Genomic DNA, 27,463 nt, shown 5'->3' on the forward strand with positions numbered 1-27,463 from the left:
TTTTTTATTTTTAATAAATTTGCAAAAACCTCTAGTAAACTTTTTTCACGTTGTCATTATGGGGTGTTGTGTGTAGAATTCTGAGGAAAAAAATTAATTTAATCCATTTTGGAATTAGGCTGTAACATAACAAAATGTGGAAAAAGTGATGCACTGTATGTTGTCGTATAATGCAGAATAATGCAGTCAAGGAGCTTTTGAATTCAGCCAAGTGAAAAATGACAGCTGTCCGATTAACTTTGATTTTAGTTCCCTCTTCTTTCTCAGATCGCTTTTTGGAAGGACGTCAGCTATAGTTTTTATGAACAGTTCTAAAATGCCTTTTCACATTTCCCTTCTTTGAAATAGCAATGATAGATTGACAGATCAGACAAACGCACTTCAATTATGACATTGTGAGAAAAAAAAATCCTCTTCCAGTTCCACATCCAGCCCATACCCTCCGCAAACGTTTTTTTTTTTAAATCCCTTCTTTAGTTGACATAAATTGGAAGGCTAACTAGATCACAGCCGGAGTTTTGCAGTAGCTCGCGCGTTTGATCGTGCGTGCAGGGATGACCAGTGTGTTAGAAGAGAAGAGATCTCAGACTGGCCGCCCTGTATGTCAATCAAGTGGCAAATGCCATAGGGAGGTTATATGATAGACTAACGTTTAAAAAATTTTTTTTGAATGCAATGTGATCTACCTGCACTACCTTTGCGACCTACTGGTCGATCGAGATCGACGCATTGGGCATCCCTGTTGTAGAGCATGTGCAACTTAGTCTTAAGGAAAAACAGATGGCCTTCAACCTTTACAGAGTTTCACACTGCTGCTATATTCTTTAATCTAACAATTTATTATTCTTAGTGTATTATACAGTATTTATAAAATGCCCTAATGTTTTGGTTATGGCATATTGGCATGTGGCCTACAACAAATTGATTCACCCACTGAGTCAGTTCTAGAAATGATAAAATTCACTTTGACATGTAATTTATTCTCATTTGGACAGGACGTCTACTTACAACAAATGGAGACTGCAATGGGCTGTCAGTTCACAACTCGCTACACGAACCTGTTTATGGCAAAACTGTAGTAGGATTTTATGTTGATGTGTGTCTTAAAATCAGTGTTGTATCTCCATTACATAGATGACATCTTTGCCATTGAGAAGGACCCTCTCCACTTTCATAAGGAATATTATTCTTTCCACCTGAACATAAAAATGAAGCTTAATTACCGCTACTCAAAATCAGAAGCCAGTTTCCTTGACTAAACCATTCAACTGAATTTCCCCGTGGGATTAATAAAGTCTCTCTCTCTCTCTCTCTCTCTCTCTCTCTCTCTCTCTCTCTCTCTCTCTCTCTCTCTCTCTCTCTCTCTCTCTCTCTATATATATATATATATATATATATATATATATATATATATATATATATATATATATATATATATATATATATATATATATATATATATATATATAATATATATATACATACACACACACACTCTATCTATCTATAGATATCTATCTGAAAGATAACACAATTGTAACTTTTGTTTTTCACAAACTGACAGACATACAAGAAGTGATAGCTTCAACCCCAAGCATACAAGGCACTTCTTTGTTTTCAGCCAAGGAATATGTTACAGTCGTATTTGCTCAGACCCGACAGACCGTGATAAACCTCTCCAGGAGCTTAGACAAGATTTCATTATACAAGGATATACTCCCAAAACATCAAACACTCAAATAAGAAGAGCTACTGCCATACATAGACAACCTTTTGTAATATAAAAACAGACAACAAGAACCGCGTCCCCTTTGTTGTCACCTATAGCCCACATCTTGAAGCACTTCGAAAAATGATAAAAGAACTTCAGCCAATACTGAATAATGATGAAACGCTGAGAGATGTATTCCCAGACCCTCCCCTCCTGGCATACAGATAACAAGCAAACCTGCAGCAACTAATTGTCCAAAACTCACTGAGTGAACCAGCAGATAATGGTACATCTCCCTGCCTATAGAAAAGATGTAAAACGTGTTTTTTTATTTACAATATAGATTGTGTAGTTATACCACACTGCCGACAAGAACATTGCAAAAAGGAATCCTTTTCCTGCAGGTCATCGAATGTGGTTTACCTAATTTTTTGTATGAAATGTCTCAACACTGCACTGGACAAACACTCCGCTAAAGAATGAATTTACAATGATTCCACATTAAGCATGGCAATAGGGATGTTCCTGTAGGAGCGCACTTTAGGGCCATGAGCGCTGTGAGAAGGAATTTAAAGTCACAGTGCTTAACACTAGAATTACCAGAGCCTACGAAAAAACTCGTAAATCCGTCCCACCTTAAATCGCTTCTTAAATCCCTTCACACCTCTCTGCCAACGTCCTTTGTCTTCTAAATGTGCTGATAAAGAGAAGCAAGCAGCCGGCTATTCCATCCCCCACCAATTTAGAACGTGCACGAACTTCTCCAAGCCCATGCCTTGATTGAGTATCTGGGAGTGAAGTGGAGTTTTAGAGTGGAAATAATAGATCGTTATTTGGAACACACGCATTTCATGTCTGTTCTGTTTTTTACAGTAATCTGTGTAAGCACATTGTTAAAACAGAAACATTTTTTATATTCTAGTAGTAGATGACAAAATGTAGGCATAAACTATATAATGTATGAAGCCTGAAGTCCAAATATCAAAGAAATATTTTCACAAAAGGTACAAATATAAGACAACAATTGCGCTTTTATTCAAAAATAAAGCTGCAGTAAATAAAGCCGCCTTAACATGTGACATTGACACCCGCTAACTACGACCGCCTCCGTGGCGCAATACATTCGGCTACTGACTGGAAATCAAAAGGTCATGAGTTTGATTCTGCAGTATTCCGTTTTGAGAAGTAAACTGCTCTTAGTCTTACTATTTTAGAATAAAAGCATAAATTTGATTTCAGTCTGTAACGGCCGGTGTAATTTATGATCCTTATAAAGGTTAGCACTAATGCAATATTATTTGAAAACGAACAGCATCAAATCGGGTGTGAATTTATGCAGGAACTGGAAATTCTCTGAAGTGGGATCAGTTCTGTATGGTTGTGGGTGTGAGTGGTGGACATAACTGTGAATTACTGTGAATGTGCGTGGTGTTTTGAGATAATGAATAGAGCTGCAACATACAGGGAATTCTCAGATGTGACGCTCTTAGTTTTCAAATAATATTGCATTAGTGCGATGCTGTTTTTACATATATTGTCTCTTTCTTTCAGGTGTGTAATAGAAACCACAGCATAGAGAGAAGTATGTACATTGCTTCTTACAGGAAAAGGCAACGGAAAAAGTGCACTTGAATAAAAGTGCACTTTTGTTATACTTTTAAACCAACATATGTTCCTGTGTTTGAGCGACACAGGCAGATGGGGAATGTCTGATGATTGCATATAGTGCCGAAGTTACTGCTCTTTACCATTCTCCCCTCTGCATGTCCTGGAGTACAAAAGAAACGGCATACAGCAACATGTGGGGACTGGCAGGAACACTCAATAAAACTGAATAAAAAGAAAATCAAGTGACAGTGAGATACGAAGAAGGCAGCTTCGCCAGCGTTTGTGTGTCAGAACCCTTATGGTATGATATGTGAATTGTAGTTTGTAAGAAAAGCTGCCAATTTCTCCCTTAACATCATTTGTCACCGTAAAATTCTTGGACGTACGGCATAATTAACAGCAAAATGCTGCGCTGCACACTCAATAAATCTGTAAGAGGTTATAAAGTGTTATCTTGCCCTACATGACTTCAAAACAATCACAACATAAGTAAAATCATTTTAACATGCATGCTCTCAGAGTGTTCAGATCTTGTTTCGGCTTTACACAAAGTCACATGGTCATGATGTAAACATGCCTGGGCACAGAACATTAAGCATAGTTTGAGGGCAGGCCAGTGGGGCAGTTGACAATTGTGCTTGGGCACGGTATGGAACAAAGGTTCCTAGTGTAAGTATACCAATAAGATGACCCACGGAAAAGTTTTCCAGTGCATTTGGTATTTGCATTGTTATCCGGTATGTGTGAGCTTGTGAATAACTTGACAGTTTTATGATAGACCTACTTTCTGCATATTAACTTTGTAAACAAACCTGTGTCCAGTGTTATAATTTGAATCTATAGTGCAGTGACAATGGTACTTTTTAAGAAATTTTCTTATCCAGAAAAAATATAAACCTGATTAGAAGTTAATTTTCAGACTTGTTTTTTCTCACCTATTTTTTGTATGTTTATTAGTTTCTTATCTGCTCTTTGGTTTTTTTTTTTTTGTTCTGTACTACAGTATATCTCCCATTTTTTGTTTTGTTTTATTTTTTAAGAAAATGCAAGAAGGGCTGGAGGACTGTAGCCAGAGGCCTGACATTGACCCTCTTCCTATGTGAGTGTTCCAGCTGAAGCCATAATCCAGGAATGGCGCAGGGAAGCCAGCCACTGGATGTTAAGAAACTCCATGATCTCAAGCAACGCTTCCCTGAGATCCCTGATGGGGTCGTTTCTCAGTGTATGCTGCAGGTGTGTTCAAAATTTCAAAAATAAAACTAAAAACACTGTAGTTTTCTAATGTCTCTGCTTTATCTTGGGCATAGGAAATAAAATGAAACCTTAGGTTTATTAAATGTAAAAATTAAACATGCATTTTGTGTTAGTAATATCAATGTGAAACAGGCAGTTGTAAAGCAAATGACCTCCTGGTCATTTTTCAGTTTGTTTCTCTGTCTGCTATGGCATAGTCACTACTCAACCTGACACGCATAATTAATCATAATTGTGTACATTCAAATTGAATTTGGTTTGTTAAACTAACTTGAATTTTAAAGTTAAGTGGGTTTGATTTTGATAACTTCTTTGTTGCAAACTATTTTTATGACAGCCAACAAATGAACAATAGTATTTATTTACATAGCACATTTTTATTCATCAGTTGTAACCCAGAATACTTTACAAAAACTGAAAAAAGAAAAATACATTTAGAAAGGTCAAAACTTAAAACAGAAATATAAATAGAAATACAAATGCAGTTCAGAGTGGAATTAAGCATATTATACTGTTAACTGTAGGTGAAAGTAGGGTGAAATGACACCTTTTATTGGCTAACTAAATAGATTACAAATGCAAGCTTTTAAAGCAGCTAAGGCCCCTTCATCAGGAAAGGTGTAACAAAGAAACTGAAAAATACTCGTGTTTATAAAGGGACAGCAAAATGAGTTTTTTCTTTCATCTTAACAAACTTTTTGTTCAAATGATAGCAAAATGAATACACCTGAGATGAATTAACCCTGAAAGAAGAGAACAATGAACTAATAAAATGTAGAGATAGATAACCATCACTACAGAAAGTCCTGTAAGGTTTTTTTTGAAGTGCATTGTCTGTAAGATAGGCCACTGATGTAGTCAGCTGGTCAATCAGTCTGTTAGTCCACGTATCTGCTCATAAAACTCTTGTCTATATTAAGACCATTTTGTAGAGTGTTGAATTTAAGCATAAACTTGTATTCCCATTCTCTCCGTTCCTGTTGGGTCTTGAAATTACAGATAAGCATAGGACCCTCAGATCCTTTATGCTGTGGCCATTACTGTTAAAGTGTGCTGCCACTGGAAGATCAACACTGTTCTGATTAATATGAAATCTATGTGAGTTCATTCGCGAGCGCAGTGTCTGTCTAACCAGTTTCCCCTACAGAGAGTCCAGTGTTGGGGCACATGATTAGGTAGACCACATTAGCAGATTTGCATGTGAATAGACCCCTTCTTTTATGCTCCTGCTGGCAATGTGGTATAATTACCTGATTTGTCTTGTAGTTTTATGCACAGGTACCATACCTGTTCTGTAGGCAGGGAGATGTGCCACTTGCAGCTGAGCCACACATAGAGTTTCGGACAGTCAGTTGTTTGAGGTTTGGTGGTTGTCTGTATGCAAGGAGGGGAGGTTTTGGAAATATATTCTTCAGTTTATTGTCTTTCTGTACCATGGGTTGAAGCTATTTCATAATTTTACAAAGTGTTTCCTGATGTGGATGATAAGTTACAACTAGTGGGACCCGGTTCTTGGTTTCTACACCTTTGCATTTCAGAAGGTTTTCTCTGGGTATAACCGTAGCTCTCCTGATTTGTAGGTCTGTTGATTTGGGGGTGTATCCTTGTTTGTTGAAGTCTGTCCTGAGTTTCTGCAGTTGTGTCCCGATCCATTGGGTCTGAGCAAATACGATTGTAACGTATTGCCTGGCTGTAGATGATGGAGTTCCGTATATGCTTTGGGTGGAAACTGTCATTTCCTAGATATGTCCGTCTGTCTGTTGGTTTGTGAAAAATAGAGGTCATAAGGGTACCCCGTCCTTTATGCGAATGGTAGTGTCCAGAAAGCTGATTTCTGTTTGTGAATAATTTAATTTAAGTTTTATGTTGTGGTGGAATGAATTCTAATTCCTATGGAAGCAAAGAAGGTCTTTTTCACTTGTGGTCTAGATTGTAAGAATGTCATCTATGTAGTGAAGGTAAAGCATTGGTTTTACTGCACATGTTGACAAGAAGTCCTGTTCTAATCTTGCCATGAATAAGTTTGCGTAATGGGGTGCGAAACGACATCCCATTGCAGTTCCCATTAGTTGTAAGTAAATGGCCTGACCAAAAGAAAACACATTGTGAGTTAGTATGAATTCTATCAATTGTATCACTGGCTCTGTTTGTAAGCCATGTTGTTGCAGGTATGTCTGACAGGCCATAGTTCCATCATCATGGGGGATGTTTGTGTATAATGCCTCCACATCCATTGTAACAAGAAAGGCTCCCTCAGAAATGGTGTCCAGGGCAGCAAGTTTTTTAAGGAGGCGAGTGGTGTCCTGTACATAGCTGGGTGTGTTTCTGGAAAGGGGTTTGAGAATGCTTTCAACCCATCCTGAAATATTTTCTGTCAGTGTGCCAATTCCTGAGATTATTGGCCTTCTTGGGTTCCCATCTTTATGAATTTTGGGGAACATGTAGAAGCATCCCACTTTTGGATCCTCATGGATTTGACTACTGATGTGGTCCTTGATGTTAACAGGTAAGTTGCTTAACAATTTCTTCAGTTCTTTCATGTAAACATCAATGGGCTTCTCCTGTAGTTTGCAGTAATAAGTGGTATTAGAAAGCTGCCTCTGTGCCTCTTTTATATAATCAGAATTATATAAATCAGCTTTCTGGACACTACCATTCGCATAAAGAACGGTACCCTTATGATCTCTATTTTTCACAAACCAACAGACAGACGGACATATCTAAGAAATGACAGTTTCCACCCAAAGCATATACGGAATTCCATCATATACAGCCAGGCAATACGTTACAATCGTATTTGCTCAGACCCAATGGATCGGGACACAACTGCAGAAACTCAGGACAGACTTCATCAAACAAGGATACACTCCCAAATCAACAGACCTACAAATCAGGAGAGCTACGGTTATACCCAGAGAAAACCTTCTGGAATACAAAGGTACGGAAACCAAGAACCGGATCCCACTAGTTGTAACTTATCATCCACATCTGGAACACTTCGTAAAATTATGAAAGAACTTCAACCCATGGTACAGACAATAAACTGAAGGATGCATTCCCAGAACCTCACCTCTTTGCATACAGACAACCACCAAACCTCAAACAACTGATTGTCCGAAACTCTTATGTGTGGCTCAGCTGCAAGTGGCACATCTCCCTGCCTACAGAATAGGTATGGTACCTGTGCACATACAGTGGTGTGAAAAACTATTTGCCCCCTTCCTGATTTCTTATTCTTTTGCATGTTTGTCATACAAAATGTTTCTGATCATCAAACACATTTAACCATTAGTCAAATATAACACAAGTAAACACAAAATGCAGTTTTTAAATGATGGTTTTATTATTTAGGGAGAAAAAAATCCAAACCTGCATGGCCCTGTGTGAAAAAGTAATTGCCCCCTTGTTAAAAAATAACCTAACTGTGGTGTATCACACCTGAGTTCAATTTCCATAGCCACCCCAGGCCTGATTACTGCCACACCTGTTTCAATCAAGAAATCACTTAAATAGGAGCTGCCTGATGCAGAGAAGTAGACCAAAAGCACCTCAAAAGCTAGACATCATGCCAAGATCCAAAGAAATTCAGGAACAAATGAGAACTGAAGTAATTGAGATCTATCAGTCTGGTAAAGGTTATAAAGCAATTTCTAAAGCTTTGGGACTCCAGCGAACCACAGTGAGAGCCATTATCCACAAATGGCAAAAACATGGAACAGTGGTGAACCTTCCCAGGAGTGGTTGGCCGACCAAAATCACCCCAAGAGTGCAGAGACGACTCATCTGAGAGGTTACAAAAGACCCCAGGACAACGTCTAAAGAACTGCAGGCCTCACTTGCCTCAATTAAGGTCAGTGTTCACGACTCCACCATAAGAAAGAGACTGGGCAAAAATGTCCTGCATGGCAGATTTCCAAGACGCAAACCACTGTTAAGCAAAAAGAACATTAGGGCTCGTCTCAATTTTGCTAATGATTGCCAAAACTTTTGGGAAAATACCTTGTGGACTGATGAGACAAAAGTTGAACTTTTTGGAAGGCAAATGTTCCGTTACATCTGGTGTAAAAGGAACACAGCATTTCAGAAAAACAACATCATACCAACAGTAAAATATGGTGGTGGTAGTGTGATGGTCTGGGGTTGTTTTGCTGCTTCAGGACCTGGAAGGCTTGCTGTGATAGATGGAACCATGAATTCTACTGTCTACCAAAAATCCTGAAGGAGAATGTCCGGCCATCTGTTCGTCAACTCAAGCTGAAGTGATCTTGGGTGCTGCAACAGGACAATGACCCAAAACACACCAGCAAATCCACCTCTGAATGGCTGAAGAAAAACAAAATGAAGACTTTGGAGTGGCCTAGTCAAAGTCCTGACCTCAATCCAATTGAGATGCTATGGCATGACCTTAAAAAGGCGGTTCATGCTAGAAAACCCTCAAATAAAGCTGAATTACAACAATTCTGCAAAGATGAGTTGGCCAAAATTCCTCCAGAGCGCTGTAAAAGACTCATTGCAAGTTATCGCAAATGCTTGATTGCAGTTATTGCTGCTAAGGGTGGCCCAACCAGTTATTAGGTTCAGGGGGCAATTACTTTTTCACACAGGGCCATGCAGGTTTGGATTTTTTTTCTTCCTAAATAATAAAAACCATCATTTAAAAACTGCATTTTGTGTTTACTTGTGTTATATTTGACTAATGGTTAAATGTGTTTGATGATCAGAAACATTTTGTGTGACAAACATGCAAAAGAATAAGAAATCAGGAAGGGGGCAAATAGTTTTTCACACCACTGTATCTACGTGACAGATTAGGTAGTTATACCACATTGCCAGCAGGAGCATGAAGTAAAGGGTCCATTCACATGCAAATCTGCTAATGTGGTCTACCTAATCATATGGATAAGGTGCCCCAAAACTGGACTCTGTGTAGGGGAAACTGGTCAGACACTGCGCTAGCGAATTAACTCACATAGATTTCATATTAATCAGAACAGTGTTGATCTTCTGGTAGCAGCACACTTTAACAGTAATGGCCACAGCATAAAGGATCTGAGGGTCACTGTGCTTATTGGTAATTTCAAGACCCAACAGGAGCGGAGAGAATGAGCATACAAATTTTATGCTTAAATTCAACACTCTACAAAATGGTCTTAATATAGACAAGAGTTTTATGAGCAGATACGTGGACTAACAGACTGATTGACCAGCTGAATACATCAGAGGCCTATCTTACAGACAATGCACTTCAAAAAAGACCTTACAGGACTTTCTGTAGTGATGGTTATCTTATCTGTACATTTTATTAGTTCATTGTTCTCTTCTTTCAGGGTTAATTCATCTCAGGTATATTCATTTTGCTAATATTTGAACAAAATGGTTGTTAAGATGAAAGAAAAAAATCACTTTGCTGTCCCTTTATAAACACGAGTATTTTTCAGTTTCTTTGTTACACCTTTCCTGATGAAGGGGTCTTAGCTGCCTCGAAAGCTTGCATTTGTAATCCATTTTGATAGCCAATAAAAGGTGTCATTTCACCCTACTTTCTCTTGTATCAATCTATGGCTAACACGATACAACACTCTAAAGTTTACTGTAGGCAGTTTACACTGAAAGTTGTATGAAGTCTAAAGTATGGGTAAAATTTAATGGCACACAAATGATGGATTCAGAAAGTTCAGAATCATTTCCTTTCTGCACTTTGTTTAATTTTAAATGGAAAAATTTGTTATTTTTGCTTATTAGTGGCCTGTAATGACAATGTGAAAATATGTTTTCAGATGAGTTTTCAAATTTATTCAAAATCAAAAACTGAAATCTCTTGTTCATAGAAGTATTCAGAACCTTAGTTCAGTACTTTGTAGCAGCCCATTTGGCAACAATTACAGGTTCGAGTATTCTTGGTTAACTCTGTAATCTTTGCACACCTGGATGTGGACAGTTATCCCATTCTTACTGGGGAGAAATTGGAAGTTTATCCATCTATAACACAAATGTGCAGAAACGGAATACTCTTTTAATCCACTGTAAATGTGAAAGTGTATATATATATATATATTCCAAATGAAATGTTTATTTTTTCTTTTTTGATTAATAGACATATCAACATTTGATCTTCATTTAAACAGTATATTTAGATAAAGATTGTGTAATGGGGGTGAGGTGGGAAATTAGTGCAATAATTTAGTTTATGAAAAATGAACAGATATGTCATTTCCATCTGTGGAAAAAGTTAATAATCCCTTTGCTCTGATAGCTGGTATTTTTCCCTTCTGGCATGAACATCCTCAAGAAGTATTTCCTAAAGCTGTCTACAAGTCTCTGACATTGACTTGAAGGAAGTTTTTCCCACTCTTCCATGCAGAATTCTTTCTTGTGTGATGTTTGAGGGATGTCTGGCGTCTGGGTAGGATTCAGATCTGGGCTTTGATTTGGCTATTCTAGAACATTCCAATTCTTTATTTTCAGCCTGGTAGATTTACTGGTTATGTAGTCATTGTCACAGTCCACTTTCAGTGGACCTTAAATCCTCTGACAAATGATCATACATTATCTTCAAACACCCTCTGTTACATTTAAGAATTCATAGTGAATTCTGTGATGGCGAGCTGCTCAAGTACTGAAGCAGCGTCAAACAATACCATTTCTAGTGCCATGCTTTACAGTTGTTATTAGTTTGTTCTGGTCAGATGATCTAATTGGTTTTCGCCAAACATGTGTTTTAGTACTGTGGCCAAATAACGATCTGTTCCTCATCTGTTCTGATCACATTGTCCCAGAAGTCCTGGGGCCTCATGTATAATGCCGTACATAGAATTCGCACTATAACATGACGTAACCACAAAAGCCGAAATGTTCTTACGCACAGAAAAATCCAGATGCAGGAATCTGTGTGTTCTCCAACTTCTGCATTCTTTCGCTACATAAATCCTGATCAGCGTGAAAACTAATGCACATGCACGCGCCTTCTTTCCCGCCCCAACTCCTTCCAGAATTTCGCCTCTTTGAATATGCAAATCAATATAAATCGCCATTAAGCTCAGCCTTCTGTGAAAAGACAATGCGAAAAGCATGGGGGAAAAAATAAGAATTTCAGCCAATACCAAGTGTAGGCAAAGGAAAAACATACTATTTCTTTATTTAAACTGTGGTATAATCAACAAAAGGAAGTTGATTGAGTGACATAGCGTGTTGGAGAAACTTGAAAGCTCACGTTCACAAATTCGCACAGTGCCAGAAATAAAAAAGAAGTTGTCAGATATCAAAGTCGCCGTGAAAAGGCGAGTCGTAGCCCAACGTCTTGAGTGTCATATGAAAGCTAATTAGGGTACAGAGAAAAAAAAGGCACACAGTGGGGAAAAAGCACGAAATATCAACTTCAATCTCAAAATTTCCACTTTAATCATGTAGTTTATTTTGTCATTAAAGTAGAACATCATAAACTTCATCTTAAAATCATTTAATTAACCAGTTTCTCAAATCACATTGTAATTAAAGTATAGTACGTTAAATGCTTCTTAAACCGGCTCTCTTCCTCCGACTGGACACAGAATCCATTACATTCGTGATATTACAGCTCTGAATAACTAAAATGCTGAGATGTATACGTGATATCATTTTCATGATTATAGGAGTTAAAGCACATTATTAAACATGGGTTTCACGGCGCAGTGATTGTGCGCAACCTTCGATGAAATTAATTATTGCAGCAGTACTCAGGGGCGGCTCTAGGTTTGTGGCGGCCCCGGGCAGAGAAAGAATTGGTGGCCCCTTTGCCCGTCAATGTCAATATGGTATCTTATGCACAGTGGATGGCCACGTCCGTTGCGGACACTGCATAGCCGCCTTGTGCTCATGACACAAGCGTTTCGACACTTTTGTCGAAATTTGTCGCTGCATTTTTAGCTATGTCGTTATTTTCTCTTTCTGTTTTATATTCAATATATATTGGCGTAGCCGCAAATGCAGTCCTTGCTTTTCTTTCTCCAAATACCCAATCGCCACACAATCAGCTCTGTAATAGACGTTAAGCCATCTGTAAGCTTAGAGAGCCGATTCTTCAAAACGTTTAAGGAACATTGAAATATCTTTGTAATACATGTTTAATTATTCTATCCTTCATGCCAGTCCCAGTGAAGAATATAGATTATTTAAATGAAGTTAAAGTTTTATCTGTATAATATAATAAATATATTTTGCTGCATTTCATCTTAAAAATGATATCGTCATCATATGTAAATACGCGTTTTATAAAGTGGCTCAGGTTGTGTAATATTATAACTGTAGTGCAAGTTTACAGTGGGGTGATTGTACTTATAAGTACAAACAGCAATTGATTAAGTGCATTTAAAGTTCTTGGGATGAAACTGTTTCTGAACCGCGAGGTCCGTACAGGAAAGGCTTTGAAATGTTTTGCCGTGGCTGAGACAGTGTGTGCTTGATACTGTATACCAATAATTCTCTTTCCGATCGGCTGCTGCTGTGATTCCCCACTCAGATACAGTCATATAAATACTCCGAGTGGTGCAGTGAGAGTAATATATGGAAAAAGATGATCTGCTGTGGCAGCTCCTAACAGGAGCAGCTGAAAGAAGAAGAAGAAGAAGAAGGTGCAGTGAGAGTAACAACGTAAAGTATTTATGGTATTTGTAATACTATGGCTATTCCCTGAACCATTATATTGTTACAAGTTAATTACAATCAGATGCATTACACTAATAAACAATATGCAGTTAGTTTCAGTGTATTTCTAAAGCCGTGTCAGGAAAATAAAAGAGTAACCACACAGGAACAGTTGCATTGCTTTGACGCTGGGTGCCGCCAGTCTGCAAATCCGAGTGGAAAACTTGTGTACAACAAGGTATGAGGTGCCGTGGAAAAGTGCATGGCTTTACGCCAAGTGTAGGTTTTATACATCGCGATTTGAACGTGGAAAAGTTCTTATGCAGCATTTCTGTGCGTACGCACCGTTTATACATGAGGCCCCTGGTCTTATCTTAGATGTTCATAGACAATTTTTAATCTTGCCCCGATGCTCATTCTAGAGAGCAACAATTTCCTCCTGGCACATTTCCCATGTAAATCTTATTTGTACTTCCTCTTTCTAATTGCAGACTCACGAATTTTGACTTCAACAGTGACAAGAGCAACTTGTAGGTCCTGTGGTGAAATTTTGGAGTTCTCAGACTTATTTCAGCATCTTACATTCTGTTTTTGGGTGGAACTTGCTGAAGTAGCCTGGTTTAGACACTTAGGAAATTGTTTGAAATCTTTTCCACTTGTAGATGATTTTCCAGATAGTGAAATAGTTGATTTCCAATTGTATTGAGATATTTCTCAATTCCTTCCAAGACTCATAGGAAATCTATAACCTTCTTTCTGAAGACCTCCAAGAGCTCTTTCAGTCTAGGCATGGTGATAACACACACTTCAACAACAAAGAGCAAACCAAACTAAATGTATTAGTTTTAAATAAAATAGATTCCTTTAAGATCCTCTCTAATGAGGTTTTAACCATTTGCACCCAGTTCTAATTCTAAGTATTACCTATTTAAATATTAAGTATTAAATGTAGGAATGTACTTACTTTTTCCACATGCCAAATTTGCAACTACATTTATTTAAATTATAAAAATGACTACAAAATGTATGATTCTTTTTTATATCACCTTTATCTTTAGAAATTGTTTAAATGAAGGGCAAATCTTAAATCAACACATGTTAAAAAAGAAAAACATTTCATGGAGTGTACTTTTCAACTGTCTGTGGTCTGGCGGCGAAGGAGTAGAGGAAAAGAAAAAAAGCCAATAGCAGTCTCATAGCAAAAATCTATATATCTATCTTAACCCATTTTAAGTTGGATTGCCAAAGCTTATCTCAGCATATTCTGTATGATGCAGAGCAGGAACCAGATAAGAATGGGGTTCTATCACAGAACACGTACACATGCACACTTCTACATTCACTTCCACGCATATGAGGTCAGTTTAAAATTGGCAGTTAACCTAGCATGCTTATTTTTGGGAGACAGGAGAAAGAAAAAACAGATAAAAGTTGCACTGTAATTATGTCTGTATTTGTTACATAACTGAAAAATATTTCTTACAACTATTTTAAGAGATGCTAATTGTACGTGAACAAGCACAAACACTTAATTGCACACTTTGGATGATTAAATTTAATATTTATTTTTCGTCTGTCAGAATGTGAATGGGCTCTTGTATTTGTAAGTCAGATCCAGCCATATGCTGGGTAGGAATGTGTTTGACACTTTATCAAGAAAGCACAGTCTGTTTTTCCATTAGGATAGTTACTGAGCAATGGATTAATGTCATGTAACAGGTGCAGTTTTTGTCGGTAGAGGATCTATTTTAATTGCTATGATACATGGTCTCTTTATTACCTTTTGCCTACTTGATGTGTATTACTTTACTAAATGATACAATAATTATATAAATAAATACAAACATCCAAAAGTACTGTCAGATGAAGTAATGATTTTGACAATGTCCTTATTTTTGTTTATTCTGTAATTCTCATTTATTTGAGCAGTGATAGTGTTATTTTTTGCTTGCATTGTCATGTCTCCTACAGAACAACAGCAATCTGGAAGCCTGTTGTAGGGCTCTTGCACAGGAGAGCAGCAAGTACTTATATGGGGAATATCATAGTCCAGATGACTGCAGGATAAACAGGAACCATATGCTTCATATCAACCTGGGAATCCACTCCCCCACTGGCTTTCAGGCTGATAACGTAAAAGCAAATGGTGGGCGTACTTTGGTGCATAGCTCGAGTGATGGACACATTGATCCTCAAAGAGGAAACAGTGGCTCAAAGCAGCAGATGATATGCATGATCCAAGAGCCACATTCAGCCCCTGCTATTGTAGCTCCTTCTCCTGGCTATAATCCTTTCTTCATGAATGAGCAAGCACGCTCTGCTGGCACGCCACCTCCTGTATCTCTACCGCCTGGAATGAATACCTCTCCTATGCAAGGACTGTCTCCCACTTTCACACCTATTCCCAGATATGGTCTAAACCCAATCACTGTCACATTATCTCCGAACATCCCAGTAGCTCCTTGCGCCTTACAGCTTTCTTCTCAGATAACAAATTGCCCTTATGGCACAGGTAGCAATTCGGTCTACATCAGGACAACCTCTTCACAGAGCCCTTCAGGTAGGCACACACCTCAGAGTTCACCATGGCATTCTCCTACAGCCCAATGTCATATTCAGCCGTACAGCCAACAGCCTCATCCCATCTCAGTTTACCAGACCCAGCCATTGCCTTACCAGCCCTCACAGTATTCTTCTAAACAACCGCAAATGTCCCAACAGCCGTATCGTTCTCCACCTCCTTCTCAGTTTCCATCTCCATATAGCTCACCACAGCATCAGATCCAATCCAGTCAGCCTGGCCACCAGACCGCTCATGTTTTTATGCCAATTAGTCCCCCTACAATGTCTAGTTTACCATATAACCAACAACAGCAGTCTCCAAGTTATCAACAGCAAGGAGCACAGCCTGGGTCGTATATCCCATATTTATCAAAGAATCCCATAAAAAATCAAATTGAAATCACTCTAGAAACTCCCCAGAGGCCCCTGAACCGCAGCTCATCACCAGTACCTAACCAGCAGCAAAGAGGTCAGAACAGTATGTATATTGCCACAAACCCTGCACCTGGCTCTCCATCAAGAGGAATATCTGGAGTTCCAGTGAACATTGGAGGGCAACCTCAGTCAGCAAGTTTTATTCCTGCAATGTATATACACCAGGGCCTACCACTCACTCAACAAGCTCCAACACCCCCTCAAGAAGGCAGTGGCGGAGGACAGGTTGCTGCCAGTAGCCCTAAAGCCAGAGTCGCACAGGCTAATAATTCTTCTTACACCTTCAAGATCAAAGTATCTCCACGGATGCAAGTACAAAGGCAATCGGATTCTCCTACCTTGGAGAGTGAAAGTATCTTAAACTTGGTTGAGGAAGGAGAACATACTGGTGCCCCTGAGCCAATTCAGCCTATTTCTGCTCTGCCTGGCACTTTTGGTGATAGAAGGAGCAGGGAGTATCACAGGAAGTCCAGCTCTGGCTCAGATGACTATGCTTATACACAAGGTACAGTATTGATATGATCAGTATTTGGAATTTAAATATTTGGTGTCATATGAGTTAGTAAATGTAATTGCATATTTATTTTTGAGAGTATAATGATGACAATTGTATTCAATAAACCATATGTGTTCACATCACATTACATTGCATTTTTAATATACAGTACTTTTTATTGCTAGCAATGCCATGCAGCACAACCATGACTCAGCACCTGCTGCAGATCTGATCTAGTTCTGGAGAAAAGACCATTTCCCTTCAAGGATAAATAAATTATATCAAAATTAAAGCTGCTTTGTTTTACACTGCTGTTAACAGCTGTATTGCTGGATTGGTTTCAGAATCATAGAATGATTTGTTTTAGGCAGCAGTGAATTTTCATGAATGGAACTGGCATATCTGTTTTGTTCTTTATTTTTGGTATTTGGCCACTTTCTGCTTTGTGATGCATTTACAGGAATTGTTTTGAAAAACTGATATACTGCACTGTTAATAGTCCTTAATGTAGATAAGTGTAATGTGCAAGCATTTTATTATCTACTGTTGAACAAAACCATTTTCATATTGTTTGCTGGATGAGATTCAGCTTTGTGTTTTAATTTTCTTGGACACTTAATTTGTATGCTTAGAACAGAGCAATGTCAGAATCTGATTTTTTTTCCCTGCCTGTTCAACCATCTGACAGCATCAATTTTATTACACACCTCTGCTAAATTGTATATTTATTCACATGCTGTGCAAATGTAGTAAAAGTAAGGTTTTTCAACCTTGTATGAATTTTCCAAGCACTTGTATATTTTTAAATAAAACAAAGACATAGTCAAATACCACATTTCCCAACAGGATTCCAATATCATCCATCCTTACCCAGGAACAATCCGTGTAATTGAGCTGTAGCCAGCCTGTTACATCTTTCTTCATACCACAATCTAATGCAAACTGTGTACCCCACACACATTTTTTTTTTAAAAGATCATAGAGATATGAATTGCGTTAGTGCAAGGTCCGAACTATTAGGTGCTGTAACTGTGTAAGTGGTATTTGCAATGTGTGGTTTTATTATCATGCATCAACTTGGCATAGTAGCTCAGATGATTTGGAAAAAAACCTCAACCATAGTAGTACCTCTTTGGCTATCCATATTCCGTCTGTCTTTCTTGTTTGGCTATCCTTCTAGGTACAGAGTGCCATGCAAACTATAGACATTCAGTCGCATCTTCTGATGGGCCGAACCATAACCATTTGTAATGTATTAAAATCTATGCTTCCACATACTGTACTTTGTTTTTAATGTGGGTAGACTTGTTAGTTTTAACTTTGAAATACTCATATTCTTCATGCTGATAGGGACAGGTGGTGTTTTAGTAGACTAGAACCATCCATTCACACTTGGTGTTATATTTTTAATATTAAATATTACTTTGTAATTCTCCTGAAATTCACTCTAACACTATGTATTCTCTGAAAAATCTGTCGGCTGGTGTCAGAACGCCCACTGATTCATGCTGCACACAGTCTGTTCCAAAAACAAAACCACAAAAGGAGCTCTTTATAGCTAGGTAGTATGATAGGCTTCTTGAATGTGATGCAAATATGAAATTATTTTAACTCATAATATTGCTGCCACTAAAATAAATTTTTCTTTTACATTCTAACAAAATGTTAACCTAAGAATCAGGGAGTTTAGACATCAAGTTATAAAATATATAAAACCATGTAACAGACTTAAACAATGAAAAGGTTAAACTTCATAAGCCAAGTAGGAAATGAACAGTATTTTTTAAACCCATTAATAGTTTCCTATTTCAAAATATGAATTGGCATTCAAGATACATTTCCTTTGTTAGTCTATATTTATTTTCTCTTACTTTGAATTATTTGCTTGCTCAAACACATTTTTAACAGTTTAAATTTTCCAAATATTTCTAGCCCATAATTGTTTCATTTATTTCCTCCTTTGTGAATGTTAAATTTGTGATCTCACTTTAATACTAACAGTAGCGGAAGTTGCATTGGGTTTGGTTTCCTGTTAAAGTAAAAGTGAAACTTTAGTGTGGGTCTGTCTTGTACTGCACACTAGCCTTGTTGCTGTTTACAGTAAATAAAATGTATTTGTACTCCTCTTTTTTGTTATACGAGAAACATTTATTTACAATTTTTTTTAATATGCTACATGGAGTAAGCCTTGCAAGGATTTGAAGGGCTGGTCAAAAGTGTCTCTTTACTACATAAATACTACTTAATAGGTCTCTGCCTTTACTGTTAATCCATGCTTAACAAATACAGTTGGTTAAATAAGTAGCTTGAATAGCTACATGTATACGTAATGAATAGGATGAATGTGAGAAGTTACATTGCTGGTGAGTACAAATTATTTACTTGCACAAATAAATTACTGGTAGATGTTAGTTTCTTTATTCATAATCATTTGTGTTCTTTTTTTTTTAAGTGATGGATTGTTACTTCCTAGGAATTACTGTTGTTAAATTGATAAGTGCATGAATTTTCTACTTTCTATTGTTGATAGAACATTTCTGTAGTCATAGCCTGTAAATCAAGCTTTCATCAAATGTAGATGTAATACATCCTTTCAGTAACGCTAGTTTTGCAACTAAAGTAATTTTAAATAAGAAGTTTCAACAGAATAAAATAAGACAAACTAGCAGAAGAATGTCCAGAACTGTTTATTTTCTTGAATGTGTACAAGGTTTCACATGTAGCTCTCTTTCTAATTTTTTTTATTTTCATTGCTTTGAGATAATGTCCTAAATAAAAAGAACAATTTTTCCCATTAGTTCTTCTCTTAAGTAATGTGCAGAGGGCATGGCTTATAGCTCTATATAAAAGTAAACCATCCCTAGTTTTAAGGATATGTAATATATAAAGATTTCATTGATGCACACACAGAAATGCACCTTTATTTGGCAGCAAGACAGCTTAGGAAAGCTTCTTAACTGCATAAAAAGTGATCAATTCACTCCCGAAATGACTTATGGGAACTCTTTGGAAAATAGAGGATTTCAGCTACGGTATTGGAGGAAAAACATGTCGGTCACTTGTATATAAAAACAAACTATTAAGTTAACAAGCAAAGTTAACTTGCATTTATTCACAAATACATTTTCCTATCAAGCAATCATTGCAGCTTACAGAGATGAGTCTATATGCCTTAGGAAGCCAAACCTCTGCACTTTCTGAAGCTGTCAGACTGGACATTTCAAAAATCAGACCAAATAGTTACTTACACATCGCATTTATAAGAAAACAGATGCTTGATTAAGACTGATTGTTTTATCTGCAAACTCTCACAATGTGTGTGTTTAAACAATCATACAAACAAAACACCTGCAGTTTTTTTTTTTCTTTTTCTTTTCACTGGATAACTTCTGACCTTTGAAACAAAGACAATCTTAGTTATGGAGTAAAGAGTTTGTGCGCACTTGGAGTAGGCTGTGCAGTGGCTGTTTTGGCAGGCTATAAAAACACGGAATGCACCTTTTTAACAGGATAATTGTGAACTTCAAATACAACAGTAGTAAACAAATGATATAATGCTTTGTTCCCATTTTAGTGCATATTAATAAAGGGGAGTGGCTTTTCAAATTTATACTGGTAAACATACTTTGCTTTAAAGACTTTCAGCATCATAACATTGCCAGGTTTTCCACCCATACCTTAGATTAATTTAAATATGCATGATGATTTTATTAAGAAGTAATTAAAATAGCATTAATGGACATTGTTTACAGCTGATTATTTTATTAATGCATCAGATATATGAAACCCAGCTGTTCTAGAAAGCCATGTGAATAATTGTGATACCTGATGTAGTGACGTTGCATGACTTTTTTCTTTTTTTCTTGAAATGCTAGTGGTGATGTTATTCTTCCCTTTTTTCTCCAATATATATGTAGCTCTGCTGTTGCACCAAAGAGCTAGAATGGAGCGACTTGTGAAAGAACTCCAAATTGAGCAGCAGAAATTGGAGCACCTCAAGTCTGATGTTAATGAAATGGAGTATGACCTCATGCAAAGACGTTTACGAAGGGTTAATGCCACTTACCTTATTCCTGCTGTGAGTTTTTCATAACTTCTTAAAGTTTATAACAGAGGTATATCTGTATGGTTTCTTATTTTGTATTTTTAAAATTGTAGCATGCTCATAAAAATATCTTGCCTTAATTTAGCACTGTAACAGAATAATTGAATATTCAACTTAGCTGTATTCTTTCACCATTAAGTGTCAATGGTACTAATTTCCCACAGTTCTTTAAAAGTGCTGCTAGAAGATTTCTAAGGACAAAATTACAGAAACATTTGACTGTTGTCTCTTTCAGAATAGCATTTGACTTTGAGTGCATGTCAAAAGGTAATACATAGAAAATACATAAATTAAGAGTTTGTGAGTCCTTAAGTCAGCAGGTGACTGCTTGGCTCTTGGTTGCTTGCTTTTTCCCCCACATGTGTTATTTAGCAGTTTTAAACATGTACAAGGCATAGTAGTATATTGTATATTAAATAAAGCTGTGTTGGTTTCTCTAAAATTGCAAACACTGCATTCCTGCCATATGTGTATCTTGGTGATGCAGGCTGAAAGTAGCAGATTTTGGCCTTTAGGCCAGAGCAGACTTACTGAGCTTTTGTGCTTCCTGTTGATGCCGTTAATTTTTTTTTTTCATTTGGGCCTTCATTTGCGTTTCTTCAGGGAGACTGCAGGAAAGCCAAGAAAAAATTGGTTTTGTAACCTACAAATTTCAAGCAGGCTCACTCAGCCATCCTCACAGTCTGTTAAAGATTGCATCCAGTTATATGTGTGATGCATGAGGAAAACAGCAGCAAATATAATGCTGCTAAGAAGTCCAATGGGTTTCTGTGTCTGTCTGTCTTTCTTTCATCTATATATATATATATATATATATATATATATATATATATATATATATATATAAATAAAATTCTTTTCACATTTGAAACGGACATTACGTATGCCCACGCGAAATGGAAATTACATACGACCACAGAACATATTATAATACAGGAACTAATCACTTCATTTGCACACGCCATTTTTATGTCGTCTTTGCGAATTATTATTTGTGCAAAAGTTATTTTACTGATATTGAAAAGAAGTTAACACAAACACACCAATCTATCCCATAGAAGTGCGCCCTGTGTCACCCTCTCCCAGCCCTCCTCTCTGGAATCCAGTGCTCCGCCGCCAGGCACATTCTGACAGAGAGGTTTTATTTATTCGCCCACATGACTGTCGCGGAAACTGCCACATTATAACTTTTTTTTAATTGGCAGTACTTGATAGTAGAAGAGATGAGGAAAACAGCTTTGTATCTTTCTACTTTTTAACTGCACCGAGCTGTAAACAATGTGAAGACTACACTGTCTGCAGCAACGAGGGGTTCGTGAAAACAGAGTGGACACTCGGAGGCGTGGAATGTTGGGCTGCTCCGCTGGGTCGAAAACTTTGCAGTTTCGGGCGGAGTCCTCTCTTCTTGCACTGTTTGTGCCACTTCGAGTGTCCCATCGGCTCCTGGGAGAGTGGAAATCTTTGCCAATGAGTGTGATCGGCGCCATCAAAGCAAAAATCTTTGTAAATTGCGCTGCATGACTACTTACTGTCTCTTAAGGTGAGTTCCGGTCACTAAAACCCCACAACATTCAAGGTTGCTTTTGTGATTAATTTTTTTAAGAAGATGGAGGGTTTACATCTAAGAAGATGTACCGACCTCTTGATGTTAAGTTTTGGACTTGGGAATTGTTTGGACTTTCTGCCCGTTAAGCATGGAAGGGCAGGGTCCACATTTCTCAGAATAATTTTTCTCTTAAATCACAGTCATGTAGTGCAAGGTTGTCAGGCAGAAATTTGCAGGATTGCATTGAAAATGTAATTTCTATACCACAGCAGATGTGTAGCGCCTTTCACATGGGATCTGTTACCGAGAGATGATCCAAATACATTTAAGCTGCTGTTAGTGCTGCTTACCTGTTGTGTTACAGTGCCTTTAAAATGTACAGTACATCCAGAAAGTATTCACAGTGCATCACTTTTTCCACATTTTGTTATGTTACAGCCTTATTCCAAAATGGATTAAATAATTTTTTTCCTCAGAATTCTACACACAACACCCCATAATGACAACATGAAAAAAAGTTACTTGAGATTTTTGCAAATTTATTACAAATAAAAATATTTAGAAAGCACATGTACATAAGTACTTACAGTCTTTGCCATGAAGCTCAAAATTGAGCTCAGGTACATCCTGTTCAGGATCTGAGATGTTTCTGCAGCTTAATTGGAGTCCACCTGTGGTAAATTCAGTTTATTGGACATGATTTGGAAAGGCACACACCTGTCTATATAAGGTCCCACAGTTGACAGTTCATGTCAGAGCACAAACCAAGCATGAAGTTAAAGGAATTGTCTGTAGACCTCGGAGACAGGATTATCTCAAGTCACAAATCTGGGGAAGGTTACAGAAAAAATTCTGCTGCTTTTTAAGGTCCCAGTGAGCACAGTGGCCTCCATCATCCGTAAGTGGAAGAAGTTCGAAACCACCAGGACTCTTCCTAGAGCTGGTCGGCCATCTAAACTGAGCGATTGGGGGAGAAGGGCCTTTGTCAGGGAGGTGACCAGGAACCCGATGAGAGAGGAGAACCTTCCCAAAGGACAACCATCTCTGCAACAATCCACCAATCAGGCCTGTATGGTAGTGTGGCCAGACGGAATCCACTCCTTAGTAAAAGGTACATGGCAGCCCGCCTGGAGTTTGCCAAAAAGGCACCTGAAGGACTCTCTGACCATAAACAGAAACCAGTAACAAAATTTTCTGGTCTGATGAGACAAAGATTGAACTCTTTGGTGTGAATGTCAGGTGTCACATTTGGAGGAAACCAGGCACCGCTCATCACCAGGCCAATACCATCCCTACAGTGAAGCATGGTGGTGGCAGCATCATGCTGTGGGGATGTTTTTCAGCAGCATGAACTGGGAGACTAGTCAGGAAAAAGGGAAAGATGACTGCAGCAATGTACAGAGACATCCTGGATGAAAACCTGTTCCAGAGCACACAGCCAAGATATCACAGGAGTGGCTTCAGGACATCTCTGTGAATGTCCTTGAGTGGCCCAGACTTGAATCCGATTGAACATCTCTGTAGAGATCTTAAAATGGCTGTGCACCAACACTTCCCATCCAACCTGATGGAGCTTGACAGGTGCTGCAAAGAGGAATGGGCGAAACTGGCCAAGGTTAGGTGTGCCAAGCTTGTGGCATCATATTCAGAACTTGAGGCTGTAATTGCTGCCAAAGGTGCATCAACAAAGTATTGAGCAAAGGCTGTGAATACTTATGCATATGTGATTTCTCAGTTTTTTTTTTTATTTTTAATAAATTTACAAAAACCTAATGTAAACGTTTTTCACGTTGTCATTATGGGGTGTTGTGTGTAGAATTCTGAGGAAAAAAATGAATTTAATCTATTTTGGAATAAGGCTGTAACATAACAAAATGTGAAAAAAGTGATGCGCTGTGAATACTTTCCGGATGCACTGTACTTTACCTGAATACACTCCAGTACTGCTCAATGTATCTTTACATCTTACATGTTAATATTTTACTGTTTAATTTATATACTACATTTTATTTTTTTCCCTTGCACTCAGTGAGCGAAGCCACTGCGTAATCAGCTATTATTTAATAAATAAATATTTGTGTGTGTAGGACAGAATAGTCAACATTTTAAATTTTAACACCTACAATCTCAATTTGTCTTGAAATATTTTGTGGCAAGCATCTCTGTGGCATTATTTTGGAAAATGTTATCTTGCTGGGGAGAGAGGGCAAAATTTTACATGAAATCTACAAATTGACAGTGAAGTAATTGTTATAATCTGTACAAAATATTTGAAAATAGATTAATGGATTTCTAAAATGCCAACACACAATTTACTTGTATGTCATTAGGTTGTAAATGCTGTATCACTGAGGCTTCTAGGCTGTCCACCTTCAAAATACACGCAATGAAATAATAAATGAAATTGGGTAATAACTAGGCTCAGATCAACCAAAACAAGGAAAATCTGTCTTGAGTGTTTTGGTAAATTAAAAAAGAAAAAGTTCAATTGTTTTTTTTGGCTAAATGTGTCTGTATTTTTGTTGTTTTATAACCGTTATATTTTAAAAATTATTGATCCAAATGTGAACTACAAGTGTTCCTATGTTTTTAGAATGTAACCAGGTAGGACACCACACAGTGAAGAGGACTTTTTCTGTTTTTTAATGATTAATGTTAAACTGGACTCTTAAAGAGTACATAGTGGCTTGAATAATTTCTTGTATCCATCTCAACTTGTGCTTTCTGTTCTTCTTTTGGTGGAATTGTGGCCTTTTGTTTTCAAGTTGCACCTTACAGATACAGGTGCATTTATAAGACAGTCACTTGAAACCCTGTGATAAAAACGAAATAAACGCAATACAGGTGTTTTGAAACCTTGCAAACAAAAATCTGTCTACCGTAAATACCCACATATAGGACGCATTTTTTTTTCTTAAGAAGTAGGCCTAAAACCCCAGGTGCGTCTTACACATTGATACAGTTTCTCTTTTCAGAGAGAGAGAGAGAGACACACACACACACACACACACACACACACACAGAGAGACAGGCACTCCAGGCTCGCGAGAGAGGGAGGACTGGATGCAAAAGGTAGAAAAGGCTTGTTTTTGTTCTCAGTTCTGTTTACAGTGATCGGTTCATAGCGTGCCTTGTGGCAATGTTATGTTTCTTGGTGGTTTATTAAATTACAGATTTTTCAAATGTTCATTTTTTCCCTGTGCTTAAAACTCATTTTAAAAAAAAAAAATCGAGTGGTTCCTAGCACTTTAGCGCAAACTATTGCAGTGTTAGTTTTCTCTGTTGTTCAATGATGCTCTCGCGTAGACGGGAGCATCCATTGGACTTTATGATCATGTGCGCGTGTGTCAGTGCTTCTCCTTCGCCTTCGATGGCTGTGTGACGGGGATAGAGAGGAATTTCAAGGTTTGTTTTCAAGCGACAGTCAGTTAGCAGTGCTGCAATTGTAGCTACCGGGGTATGCCTCAGTCTGCACACGATTAGCCGTCGCCCCTTCACTGGCATTTCACACCATTTCAGATTAAAGTATTTTTCAGGTGTAGCGTCACTAATACTGTATTGATGTTGGAGAATATGACAGCATTTGAAAGCTCATTTTACAATACATCCACCTCTATGCCTTATTGTAACATTTGGAAATTGTTTTATTTTGAATTTTCAAGTCACCAATATGTCGTTTTTGCCGTCTAGTATGTTTCTTGCTCTTTGTTGTTCAGAGAGAATCCAGCCTAACACAAATGCATGGATACAATCTCTGGCGCTGGCGGCAGCAGCTTTTAATTAGTAACTCAAAATCAGGATGCGTCCTATAAACAGGTACACAGGTTTTTCCATGGTTTTCAGGGTCAAAAATCCACTGCGTCCTATACATGGTATCGTCCTATATGCGGGTATTTACGGTAATGTTTTAAGTACCATGACAGAATGAACAAAAGAAAAAAAAGCTGAGATTGCAGCTGAATTTGCTGTAAAGCATAGGCTCCATCAGGCATAATACTATTGTCTGTCGCAAAAAGGGGCGCAACTGTGCTGGAAAGTTGGCATACAACTGGTCTGGTAATGAGATCAGCAACTTTGTCAGCAAGTCTGAAATAGCCAATGACTAGAAGTTGCATAATGTGACATCAACTTAATTTGGCTATTATAACCAGTGATAAAGTAGGTGTGTCATATTAAAGGGGGTGAATAGTTATTAGATCAATTAGTTTGTGTATTATAACTGTAAGTAATTTAAACCTTTTTGCAAAGATCTGTTTTCATATTAACATTATGATCAGTGTCAAAAAACACAAACTAAAATCTTCTGTGATTCAAAGCTGTATAACAATAAAATGTGAAAATTTCTAGAGGAATGAGTACTAAAATCATAATAGATAATAAACATAATCTCCTTATGTTTACTAAGCTAATCACATATAGATTTATACTTTAGTACTTCAAAAGCAATACATCATTTGAACATTCACAGTCTACATTGGAATGAAATATGCGTCTATCTAGGCTGAGAGTCCAAAAGCTAATTAGGGTAAGTCTAGTGTGTCAGTCAATAAGATGAGATTGGAAATGTAGATTGGAGGTGGCCCATAAAAAAAAAAAATGGCCACAGAATATTTGGTTACTGATCAAAAGATGTATGAGAAGTTCTTAAAACAAGATTATAGGTGTGCTTAAAGCTAGAAAAAGTTTAAAAAAAACAACCATAGTAATGTAAGCAGGCTAAAAATGGAGGAAATTCAGTAGTGTTGCTAATCTCCTTAGGTGTAGGCATCTGGAAAATATCATAGCAAGATCACAGTGTACAATGCTAAAGTAGGTTAGAAACATCCCTAGAGTAAGAGCAAAGTAACTAAGGAAACCTCTTGGAACTTTCCAGAGTTCCTGTTCATGTGACCACAATGAGAAGAACACAGAAAATGAATGGTGTACATGGAAGGATACTACAGAGGAAACCACTGCTGTCTTTCGGAGTGTACATGTGTATTTTGCTATACTTCTCAAGTTTGCAAAACATCCCTTGGGTTTTCTACCCTGTTTCTTGGGGAATATGTTATGGAACAGGAATCCAAACGTTGAACTGTTCGGCACAAATGTGCAATACTAAAAAGCACCCAAAACCAACGGTGAAGT

At 37.6% G+C, this 27,463-nt stretch overlaps 1 protein-coding gene across 1 annotated transcript in view; it reads left to right on the top strand.

Annotated features, from left to right (window-relative positions):
- Positions 1 to 27,463, top strand: part of tab3 (TGF-beta activated kinase 1 (MAP3K7) binding protein 3) — an 80,210-nt gene that overhangs the window by 39,157 nt on the left and 13,590 nt on the right. The window contains exons 2-4 of the mRNA XM_039745210.1: positions 4,360 to 4,552; positions 15,164 to 16,694; positions 20,603 to 20,763. Coding sequence (XP_039601144.1) covers positions 4,451 to 4,552; positions 15,164 to 16,694; positions 20,603 to 20,763 — 1,794 coding nt within the window. The 5' untranslated portion in view covers positions 4,360 to 4,450. The remainder of the gene's footprint in view (positions 1 to 4,359; positions 4,553 to 15,163; positions 16,695 to 20,602; positions 20,764 to 27,463) is intronic.

Source organism: Polypterus senegalus, chromosome 2 (assembly GCF_016835505.1).
Source record: "Polypterus senegalus isolate Bchr_013 chromosome 2, ASM1683550v1, whole genome shotgun sequence".
NCBI lineage: Eukaryota > Metazoa > Chordata > Cladistia > Polypteriformes > Polypteridae > Polypterus > Polypterus senegalus.